The 12,844-nt window shown below is 42.4% G+C and overlaps 1 protein-coding gene and 1 pseudogene across 1 annotated transcript in view; both read right to left on the reverse strand.

Moving 5' to 3' along the window:
* Positions 1-12,844, reverse strand: part of LOC139405210 (CUB and sushi domain-containing protein 3-like) — a gene marked incomplete at its 3' end in the record, with an annotated part of 429,588 nt that overhangs the window by 3,563 nt on the left and 413,181 nt on the right. The window contains exons 47-49 of the mRNA XM_071147639.1: positions 12,353-12,466; positions 7,621-7,809; positions 1,081-1,227 (exon numbers count right to left, since the gene is read on the reverse strand). Coding sequence (XP_071003740.1) covers positions 1,081-1,227; positions 7,621-7,809; positions 12,353-12,466 — 450 coding nt within the window. The remainder of the gene's footprint in view (positions 1-1,080; positions 1,228-7,620; positions 7,810-12,352; positions 12,467-12,844) is intronic.
* Positions 2,588-3,341, reverse strand: LOC139405208 (dynein heavy chain-like; annotated as a pseudogene).

The raw sequence follows: 12,844 nt of genomic DNA on the forward strand, positions 1-12,844 counted from the left end.
ATGGACTGGGCCTAGGGATGGACAGGGCCTAGGGATGGACGGGGCCTAGGGATGGACGGGGATCAGGGATGGGCGGGGCCTAGGGATGGTTGGGGCCTAGGGATGGACGGGGCCCAGGGATGGACTGGGATCAGGGATGGATGGGGCCTAGGGATGGACGGGGTCTAGGGATGGACTGGGCCTAGGGATGGACTGGGATCAGGGATGGATGGGGCCTCGGGATGGACAGGGCCTAGGGATGGACGGGGCCAAGGGATGGTCAGGGCCTAGGGATGGACAGGGCCTAGGGATGGACTGGGATCAGGGATGGACGGGGCCTAGGGATGGACGGGGCCTAGGGATGGATGGGGCCTAGAGATGAACGGGGCCCAGGGATGGACGGGGCCTAGGGATGGACAGGGCCCAGGGATGGACTGGGATCAGGGATGGACGGGGCCTAGGGATGGACGGGGCCTAGGGATGGACGGGGCCCAGGGATGGACTGGGATCAGGGATGGACGGGACCTAGGGATGGACGGGGCCTAGGGATGGACGTGGCCTAGGGATGGATGGGGCCTAGGGATGGACGGGGCCTAGGGATGGACGGGGCCTAGGGATGGACGGGGCCTAGGGATGGACTGGGATCAGGGATGGACGGGGCCCAGGGATGGACTGGGAATATGTATATATTCTATTTACTTTGCCACCATGGCCTTTTTTTGCCTTTACCTCCCTTATCTCACCTCATTTGCTCACATCGTTTATAGACTTGTTTATACTGTATTATTGACTGTATGTTTGTTTTACTCCATGTGTTACTCTGTGTTGTTGTATGTGTCGAACTGCTTTGCTTTATCTTGGCCAGGTCGCAATTGTAAATGAGAACTTTTTCTCAACTTGCCTACTTGGTTAAATAAAGGTGAAATAAATAAATAAATAAATAAAATCGTCCAGAACTGCCCAATGGCCAGTCTATTTCTGGTAGGGGCCCTGTACCATGACGTTAATGACTCCTATTGGTTGTGTAGTATAGCGGGGTGGATGAAGACGTGCTGGGTGAAGGAAAGTCATTATTAACAGGATACATACTTTGATACTCACCCACATATCTGACGTGGAAGCCCTTCCTGTTGGTGCCGTGGTCAGACGACCAGCGCAGAAGCAACTGATGACCAGAGGTCGTGAGGTTAAAGGGCGTGGTGATGTCACCGCTGAGGGATGCCAGGCTCTGGCTGTAGATGTTAGGACCTGTTAGGACAGAGACACGGAGAGATGTTAGGAATGGTTAGGACAGAGAGATGTTAGGACATGTTAGGACAGAGACCCAGAGAGATGTTAGGACATGTTAGGAGAGAGAGATGTTAGGACCTGTTAGGACAGAGACACAGAGAGATGTTAGGACCTGTTAGGACAGAGACACGGAGAGATGCTAGGACCTGTTAGGACAGAGACACAGAGAGACATTAGGACCTGTTAGGACAGAGACACGGAGAGATGTTAGGACCTGTTAGGACAGAGACACGGAGAGATGTTAGGACATGTTAGGACAGAGAGATGTTAGGACATGTTAAGACAGAGACACAGAGATATGTTAGGACCTGTTAAGACAGAGACACAGAGAGATGTTAGGACCTGTTATGACAGAGACACAGAGAGATGTTAGGACCTGTTAGGACAGAGACACAGAGAGATGTTAGGACCTGTTAGGACCTGTTAGGACAGAGACACAGAGAGATGTTAGGACCTGTTAGGACAGAGACACAGATAGATATTAGGACCTGTTAGGACAGAGACAAAGAGACCTGTTAGGACAGAGACACAGAGAGATGTTAGGACCTGTTAGGACAGAGACACAGAGAGATGTTAGGACCTGTTAGGACAGAGACACAGATAGATGTTAGGACATGTTGGGACAGAGACACAGAGAGATGTTAGGACCTGTTAGGACAGAAACACAGAGAGATGCTAGGACCTGTTAGGACAGAGACACAGAGAGATGTTAGGACCTGTTAGGACAGAGACACAGAGTGACACAGACAAATGCAGAGGGAGGAGAATTGAGTGTATAAAATAATGGTGTTTCAGGTGAATGTTCTGTTAGGACAGAGACACAGAGAGATGTTAATGGTGTTTCAGGTGAATGTTCTGTTAGGACAGAGACACAGAGAGATGTTAATGGTGTTTCAGGTGAATGTTCTGTTAGGACAGAGACACAGAGAGATGTTAATGGTGTTTCAGGTGAATGTTCTGTTAGGACAGAGACACAGAGAGATGTTAATGGTGTTTCAGGTGAATGTTCTGTTAGGACAGAGACACAGAGAGATGTTAATGGTGTTTCGGGTGAATGTTCTGTTAGGACAGAGACACAGAGAGATGTTAGGACCTGTTAGGACAGAGACACAGAGAGATGTTAATGCTGTTTCAGGTGAATGTTCTGGCTCCACAAACACAGAAAAGCACACAGTGTGACATCATCAGAGGTCAGATAGTTAATAGGTGGAACATTCCCTCCAAGTGTGTACTGTATAACATGTACTGTATAACATGTACTATAATACATGTACTGTATAACATGTACTATAATACATGTACTGTATAACATGTACTGTATAACATGTACTGTATAACATATAGTATATTACATGTACTGTATAACATGTACTGTATAACATATACTATAATACATGTACTGTATAACATGTACTGTATAACATATACTATAATACATGTACTGTATAACATGTACTGTATAACATGTACTGTATAACATATACTATAATACATGTACTGTATAACATGTACTGTATAACATGTACTATAATACATGTACTGTATAACATGTACTGTATAACATGTACTGTATAACATATACTATAATACATGTACTGTATAACATGTACTGTATAACATGTACTGTATAACATGTACTGTATAACATGTACTATAATACATGTACTGTATAACATGTACTGTATAACATGTACTGTATAACATATACTATATTACATGTACTGTATAACATGTACTGTATAACATATACTATAATACATGTACTGTATAACATGTACTGTATAACATGTACTGTATAACATATACTATATTACATGTACTGTATAACATATACTATAATACATGTACTGTATAACATATACTATAATACATGTACTGTATAACATATACTGTATAACATATACTATAATACATGTACTGTATAACATATACTATAATACATGTACTGTATAACATATAGTATATTACATGTACTGTATAACATGTACTGTATAACATATACTATAATACATGTACTGTATAACATGTACTGTATAACATATACTATAATACATGTACTGTATAACATGTACTGTATAACATGTACTATAATACATGTACTGTATAACATATACTATAATACATGTACTGTATAACATATACTATAATACATGTACTGTATAACATGTACTGTATAACATGTACTGTATAACATATACTATAATACATGTACTGTATAACATATACTATAATACATGTACTATAATACATGTACTGTATAACATATACTATAATACATGTACTGTATAACATATACTATAATACATGTACTGTATAACATATACTATAATACATGTACTGTATAACATATACTATAATACATGTACTGTATAACATGTACTGTATAACATGTACTGTATAACATATACTGTATAACATATACTATAATACATGTACTGTATAACATGTACTATAATACATGTACTGTATAACATGTACTATAATACATGTACTGTATAACATGTACTATAATACATGTACTGTATAACATGTACTATAATACATGTACTGTATAACATATACTATAATACATGTACTGTATAACATGTACTGTATAACATGTACTGTATAACATATACTATAATACATGTACTGTATAACATGTACTATAATACATGTACTGTATAACATGTACTATAATACATGTACTGTATAACATGTACTGTATAACATGTACTGTATAACATGTACTGTATAACATATACTATAATACATGTACTGTATAACATATACTATAATACATGTACTGTATAACATATACTATAATACATGTACTGTATAACATATACTATAATACATGTACTGTATAACATGTACTGTATAACATATACTATAATACATGTACTGTATAACATATACGATAATACATGTACTGTATAACATGTACTGTATAACATGTACTGTATAACATATACTATAATACATGTACTGTATAACATATACTATAATACATGTACTGTATAACATGTACTATAATACATGTACTGTATAACATGTACTATAATACATGTACTGTATAACATATACTATAATACATGTACTGAATAACATATACTATAATACATGTACTGTATAACATATACTATAATACATGTACTGTATAACATGTACTGTATAACATATACTATAATACATGTACTGTATAACATATACTATAATACATGTACTGTATAACATATACTATAATACATGTACTGTATAACATGTTCTGTATAACATGTACTATAATACATGTACTGTATAACATATACTATAATACATGTACTGTATAACATGTACTGTATAACATGTACTATAATACATGTACTGTATAACATGTACTGTATAACATGTACTATAATACATGTACTGTATAACATATACTATAATACATGTACTGTATAACATGTCCTGTGTAGTGTATTACATGTACTGTATAACATGTCCTGTGTAGTGTATTACATGTACTGTATAACATGTACTGTGTAGTGTATTACATGTACTGTATAACATGTACTGTGTAGTGTATTACATGTACTGTATAACATGTACTGTGTAGTGTATTACATGTACTGTATAACATGTCCTGTGTAGTGTATTACATGTACTGTATAACATGTCCTGTGTAGTGTATTACATGTACTGTATAACATGTCCTGTGTAGTGTATTACATGTACTGTATAACATGTACTGTGTAGTGTATTACATGTACTGTATAACATGTACTGTGTAGTGTATTACATGTACTGTATAACATGTACTGTGTAGTGTATTACATGTACTGTATAACATGTCCTGTGTAGTGTATTACATGTACTGTATAACATGTCCTGTGTAGTGTATTACATGTACTGTATAACATGTACTGTGTAGTGTATTACATGTACTGTATAACATGTACTGTGTAGTGTATTACATGTACTGTATAACATGTACTGTGTAGTGTATTACATGTACTGTATAACATGTACTGTGCAGTGTATTACATGTACTGTGTAACCACACTTGTTGGCTGGTTAGCTCCTCTGTGTAGTGTATTACATGTACTGTGTAGTGTATTACATGTACTGTGTAGTGTATTACATGTAATGTGTAACCACACTTGTTGGCTGGTTAGCTCCTCTATTGGAATTCAAAGCGTGATTCGTTGTATTGGTTCGACCTTGCAGTGCAGTTTATTCATCTTTAAGTAGTCAATTACACTAGCAAATAGCCATATTGCTTTGACTCAGACCTCAATAAAGTAGGGTTGACTCAATTTTACAATCTTCGTGAATAATGTTCCCTCTAAACGTCGCGCTTGCCCGGCGGTGCGCCCTCCTGCAGGACTGATGCGCAGAAGCAAAGCCAGTCGGCACAGAGATCCAACTTCGCTGAGTTCGCCCAACTAGTTTACACTATATATTGTAGATCAACGTGTTTTTATTTATTTTTTAGGAATCAGCATTATATCAGCCCATTTTCAATGTAACAAACCAAACCAAATCTAACTTTGCAAGATTGAGCCTGGGATTTAGTTGTAGGCAGAGCCAGAGAGCAACGGACTAGAAGTATATTGGGGAGAGGTCTTTCAATCACCGGGCGAGTGTCTGCTCTTTTCAGATCAGAGCGCAGAGCGGCGTCCTAACATGTCCTAACATGTCCTAACATCTCTCTATGTAGATAGTCTTTGTTATTTAGCGAGTTGTTAGCCCAGTTATAGAGAAGTATCGGTCAACAATGGGGAGTTACTGCTTCCTACAAGAACACAAAACGTGTCGGCTACATTACATGCTGTCGGTGAAAAGCCAGTCAGGTAAAAACAAAATTAAAGGGACTGTATTGTATTTTGAGACAGGCTTGAATGTGCAAATAAACCAAAAGTCAGAGGGGTACAGTGTCTAATTCCTGTATGGTGATAATAATAATATATATATATATATTTTTTTAAGTGGTTTCTTGCATCATATAACACAATACAATGCAATTTACATTCACCTATTTAGCCCATGGTCTTACAGACGAATACATAAAATCATGAATTAATGTCAAAGTCCTTCACAATGTAAAAACGTTTTTAGAAGTATCATACATTGTAGGCCGGCACTGAACACTGCATGTAGGTTACTGTGGGCTGGCACTGAACACTGCATGTAGGTTACTGTGGGCTGGCACTGAACACTGCATGTAGGTTACTGTGGGCTGGCACTGAACACTGCATGTAGGTTACTGTGGGCTGGCACTGAACACTGCATGTAGGTTACTGTGGGCTGGCACTGAACACCGCAATGTAGGTTACTGTGGGCTGGCACTGAACACCGCAATGTAGGTTACTGTGGGCTGGCACTGAACACCGCAATGTAGGTTACTGTGGGCTGGCACTGAACACTGCATGTAGGTTACTGTAGGCTGGCACTGAACACTGCATGTAGGTTACTGTGGGCTGGCACTGAACACTGCATGTAGGTTACTGTGGGCTGGCACTGAACACCACATGTAGGTTACTGTGGGCTGGCACTGAACACCGCAATGTAGGTTACTGTGGGCTGGCACTGAACACTGCATGTAGGTTACTGTGGGCTGGCACTGAACACCGCATGTAGGTTACTGTGGGCTGGCACTGAACACCACATGTAGCTTACTGTGGGCTGGCACTGAACACTGCATGTAGGTTACTGTGGGCTGGCACTGAACACTGCATGTAGGTTACTGTGGGCTGGCACTGAACACTGCATGTAGGTTACTGTGGGCTGGCACTGAACACTGCATGTAGGTTACTGTGGGCTGGCACTGAACACTGCATGTAGGTTACTGTGGGCTGGCACTGAACACTGCATGTAGGTTACTGTGGGCTGGTACTGAACACTGCATGTAGGTTACTGTGGGCTATATTATAGATATCAAAAGCTATTTCCATGTGAAATTGTTGCACAACATTCTCACGACTTTCAAGTTTCCACTCACAATAAATGTATTATTATTATCATTAGTTATTATTGTATATTTTGTCGGGTAAACACTCCAAACAACCTATCAGAAGCGTCCGTATGGTCCTAAAGCAAACTGATGCCTTGTTTTGTTTCAATGATAAAACTGGAAGGGACAAATTTCTGTCATAGTTTACTTAGGTAAAGTAAGGGTGGTAGGAAGGGTGCTTGGAAGGGTGCTTGGAAGAGTGCTTGGAGTAAGGTCTGAGTTTAAAAAAGTACAATTAATGGCTGAGGGATTCATTATCTAAAGCTTTCACATGACAGATCAAATCTGTGGTCATTTTTGCAAATTATCCTGCGATGAGAGATGTGAAGAGAGAGGATTAACTGCGATACTCAAAGTGACGTTGATAAATGTCCCACCGTCAAATATCTCCAGGATGTCAAACTCCTTCTCTGTCTGGAAGAGCTGGAAGTGGAGGGTGACGTTGTAGCCCTTCTCTACGTTGATGAGCCAGGAACACGTCTGGAGGTTGTGGTAGCTGTCTGGGTAGCCGGGACTCAGGATCACCCCCGTGGAGTCGAAGCGGACCTCGTTAGCAGGACATTGTACTGTGGGTGGAAAGAGGACAGAGAGTGACAGAGTGATGTGAGAGGACAGAGTGATATTAGAGGACAGAGTGATGTTAGAGGACAGAGTGATGTTAGAGGACAGAGTGATGTTAGAGGACAGAGAGGACAGAGTGATGTTAGAGGACATAGTGATGTTAGAGGACAGAGTGATGTTAGAGGACAGAGTGATGTTAGAGGACAGAGTGATGTTAGAGGACAGAGTGATGTTAGAGAACAGAGAGGACAGAGTGATGTTAGAGGACAGAGTGATGTTAGAGGACAGAGTGATGTTAGAGGTCAGAGAGGACAGAGTGATGTTAGAGGACAGAGTGATGTTAGAGGACAGAGAGGACAGAGTGATGTTAGAGGACAGAGTGATGTTAGAGGTCAGAGAGGACAGAGTGATGTGAGCCCTGGGGCTGTGACTGTGACTGTGACTGGGGCTGGGGCTGTCACTGGGGCTGTGACTGGGACTGGGGCTGTGACTGTGGCTGGGGTTGTGGCTGGGGCTGGGGCTGTGACTGTGACTGGGGCTGTGACTGTGACTGTGACTGGGGCTGTCACTGGGGCTGTGGCTGGGACTGTGGCTGGGACTGGGGCTGTGACTGTGGCTGGGGTTGTGGCTGGGGCTGGGGCTGTGACTGGGGCTGGGGCTGTGACTGGGGCAGTGACTGGGGCTGTGGCTGTGACTTGGGCTGTGACTGGGGCTGTGACTGGGGCTGTGACGGGCTGTGACTGGGGCTGGGGCTGTGACTGGGGCTGTGACTGGGGCTGTGACTGGGGCTGTGACTAGGGCTGGGGCTGTGACTGGGGCTGGGGCTGTGACTGGGGCTGTGACTGGGGCTGTGACTGGGGCTGGGGATGTGACTGGGGCTGTGACTGGGGCTGTGGCTGGGGCTGTGACTGGGGCTGTGGCTGTTCCTGTTGGTGTGACTGTGACTGTGGGTGTGACTGTGACTGTGGGTGTGACTGTGGCTGGGGCTGTGACTGGGGCTGTGACTGTGACTGTGGGTGTGACTGTGGCTGGGGCTGTGACTGGGGCTGTGACTGTGACTGGGGCTGTGACTGGGGCTGGGGCTGTGACTGGGGCTGTGACTGGGGCTGTGACTGGGGCTGTGACTGTGACTGTGACTGTGGGTGTGGGTGTGACTGTGACTGGGGCTGTGACTGTGACTGTGACTGTGACTGGGGCTGTGACTGGGGCTGTGACTGTGACTGTGACTGTGGGTGTGGGTGTGGGTTGTGACTGTGACTGGGGCTGTGACTGGGGCTGTGACTGTGACTGTGACTGTGACTGTGACTGTGGGTGTGGGTGTGACAGAGCCTCAGGGTACAGAGTACTGGTTCACTGTGTTAAAGCTTTGTCCCTTGGTAGCACTACAAAATAAAATCTGTTTATGCAGGGCCTTGCGAAAGTATTCGGCCCCCTTGAACTTTGCGACCTTTTGCCACATTTCAGGCTTCAAACATAAAGATATAAAACTGTATTTTTTTGTGAAGAATCAACAACAAGTGGGACACAATCATGAAGTGGAACGACATTTATTGGATATTTCAAACTGTTTTAACAAATCAAAAACTGAAAAATTGGGCGTGCAAAATCATGGCCCTTAAGTTAATACTTTGTAGCGCCACTTTTTGCTGTGATTACAGCTGTAAGTCGCTTGGGGTATGTCTCTATCAGTTTTGCACATCAAGAGACTGACATTTTTTCTCATTCCTCCTTGCAAAACAGCTCGAGCTCAGTGAGGTTGGATGGAGAGCATTTGTGAACAGCAGTTTTCAGTTCTTTCCACAGATTGTCGATTGGATTCAGGTCTGGACTTTGACTTGGCCATTCTAACACCTGGATATGTTTATTTTTGAACCATTCCATTGTAGATTTTGCTTTATGTTTTGGATCATTGTCTTGTTGGAAGACAAATCTCCGTCCCAGTCTCAGGTCTTTTGCAGACTCCATCAGGTTTTCTTCCAGAATGGTCCTGTATTTGGCTCCATCCATCTTCCCATCAATTTTAACCATCTTCCCTGTCCCTGCTGAAGAAAAGCAGGCCCAAACCATGATGCTGCCACCACCATGTTTGACAGTGGGGATGGTGTGTTCAGCTGTGTTGCTTTTACGCCAAACATAACGTTTTGCATTGTTGCCAAAAAGTTCAATTTTGGTTTCATCTGACCAGAGCACCTTCTTCCACATGTTTGGTGTGTCTCCCAGGTGGCTTGTGGCAAACTTTAAACAACACTTTTTATGGATATCTTTAAGAAATGGCTTTCTTCTTGCCACTCTTCCATAAAGGCCAGATTTGTGCAATATACGACTGATTGTTGTCCTATGGACAGAGTCTCCCACCTCAGCTGTAGATCTCTGCAGTTCATCCAGAGTGATCATGGGCCTCTTGGCTGCATCTCTGATCAGTCTTCTCCTTGTATGAGATGAAAGTTTAGAGGGACGGCCAGGTCTTGGTAGAGTTGCAGTGGTCTGATACTCCTTCCATTTCAATATTATCGCTTGCACAGTGCTCCTTGGGATGTTTAAAGCTTGGGAAATCTTTTTGTATCCAAATCCGGCTTTAAGCTTCTTCACAACAGTATCTCGGACCTGCCTGGTGTGTTCCTTGTTCTTCATGATGCTCTCTGCGCTTTTAACGGACCTCTGAGACTATCACAGTGCAGGTGCATTTATACGGAGACTTGATTACACACAGGTGGATTGTATTTATCATCATTAGTCATTTAGGTCAACATTGGATCATTCAGAGATCCTCACTGAACTTCTGGAGAGAGTTTGCTGCACTGAAAGTAAAGGGGCTGAATAATTTTGCACGCCCAATTTTTCAGTTTTTGATTTGTTAAAAAAGTTTGAAATATCCAATAAATGTCGTTCCACTTCATGATTGTGTCCCACTTGTTGTTGATTCTTCACAAAAAAATACAGTTTTATATCTTTATGTTTGAAGCCTGAAATGTGGCAAAAGGTCGCAAAGTTCAAGGGGGCCGAATACTTTCGCAAGGCACTGTATATCATCTCCTTTCAGTACTGGAGACAGATACCTTCTGATGGTTACTGTTTATATCATCTCCTTTCTCAGTACTGGAGACAGATACCTTCTGGTGGTTACTGTTTATATCATCTCCTTTCTCAGTACAGGAGACAGATACCTTCTGATGGTTACTGTTTATATCATCTCCTTTCTCAGTACTGGAGACAGATACCTTCTGATGGTTACTGTTTATATCATCTCCTTTCTCAGTACTGGAGACAGATACCTTCTGATGGTTACTGTTTATATCATCTCCTTTCTCAGTACAGGAGACAGATACCTTCTGATGGTTACTGTTTATATCATCTCCTTTCTCAGTACTGGAGACAGATACCTTCTGATGGTTACTGTTTATAGATGGTGACTATATACATCAGCACCTTTCTCAGTACTGAAGAGTGGCATGTCTGATTTAACGACAACACTCTCGAACCATATTGTTATTCTGACAACTAGCTTTCTTTCTTCAGGCCTTTTTTTTAAAGAGGTAAGGTAATAGAACAGAAAGGTTAACGTGGCCAACAAAATGTGAAATGTTCAGGCAACAAAAAAATGAGCAGGAAAACATTTGAAGCTGATATCAACGAACAGAATGTAAAAAAAACGACAGGTTTAAAAAAAAAACAAAGATAGATTACGTCGACAGAGAGCTCAATATTTTCCCCGACTCTATACAGGAACGTGTACAGCGGACATCAACAAACAGAAGAATGAAATTAAATAAGAGGTCAAACCTATTTCCGTAATGTGAACTCTCTGTGCTTTATAGCCCAGGACAATGTGTCTGTGCTCACTACGGCACCGTATTCCCTATACTGTGCTTTACTTTTTACAGCAGAGACAAACGATCTATAAGAGGAATGTTGGAATTCTGAGTTTCAACTGTTCTGCCTGTGATTATTATTATCTGACCCTGCTGGTCATTTATGAACAGTTGAACATCTTGGCCATGTTCTGTTATAATCTCCACCCGGCACAGCCAGAAGAGGACTGGCCACCCCACATAGCCTGGTTCCTCTCTACCCGGCACAGCCAGAAGAGGACTGGCCACCCCTCATAGCCTGGTTCCTCTCTAGGTTTATAATCTCCACCCGGCACAGCCAGAAGAGGACTGGCCACCCCTCATAGCCTGGTTCCTTTCTAGGTTTATAATCTCCACCCCTCATAGCCTGGTTCCTCTCTAGGTTTATAATCTCCACCTGGCACAGCCAGAAGAGGACTGGCCAGCCCTCAGAGCCTGGTTCCTCTCTAGGTTTCTGGCCTTTCTAGGGAGTTTTTCCTAGCCACCGTGCTTCTACACCTGCATTGCTTGCTGTTTGGGGTTTTAGGCTGGGTTTCTGTACAGCACTTTGAGATATCAACTGACGTACGAAGGGCTATATAAATACATTTGATTTGATTTGAGTGATGTTTTCAGTTTAGAAGCTCTCGAGATCTATGACCCCTGGTCAAAAGCAGTGTACTACATAGGGGACGCCATTACAGATGCAGCCGATGCTAACCTTGGCAGAGAGGTGGAGGGCCGTCCATCTGGAGCCTCTCCCCCAGCCTGCACGTCAGGATCTCCGAGCCCAACAGGGTGAACCCTGGCAGGCACTGGTACCGGATAATGTCCCCTGGAGGAACCACACACAAACACACACAGACAGACACACACACACACACACACACACACACACACACACACACACACAGTCTTTCAGATAGGAGGCATAGACATCACTAAACACCACCAGGCCTGGCTTGATATAATCAGATGCCAGGTCAGCTCAGACAAGCACAGCTAAAATATTTTAAATAAATCAAATACTATTTGAACCCAAGTCTGACGACAATACTGAAGCCGTCAAGGCATTATCAAGATGGACATTCTGATGAAGAGCTGGGGTTCCTTTGATACAACCATATCATCGTATCTTGGAAGGAAACAGGGCCTTGCAAAAGTATTCAGAGAGAGTGGATTTCTTCACATTTTATTGTGTTACAAAGTGGGA

This window comes from Oncorhynchus clarkii, unplaced genomic scaffold (assembly GCF_045791955.1).
Source record: "Oncorhynchus clarkii lewisi isolate Uvic-CL-2024 unplaced genomic scaffold, UVic_Ocla_1.0 unplaced_contig_6320_pilon_pilon, whole genome shotgun sequence".
In the NCBI taxonomy this organism is placed as follows: Eukaryota; Metazoa; Chordata; class Actinopteri; order Salmoniformes; family Salmonidae; genus Oncorhynchus; species Oncorhynchus clarkii.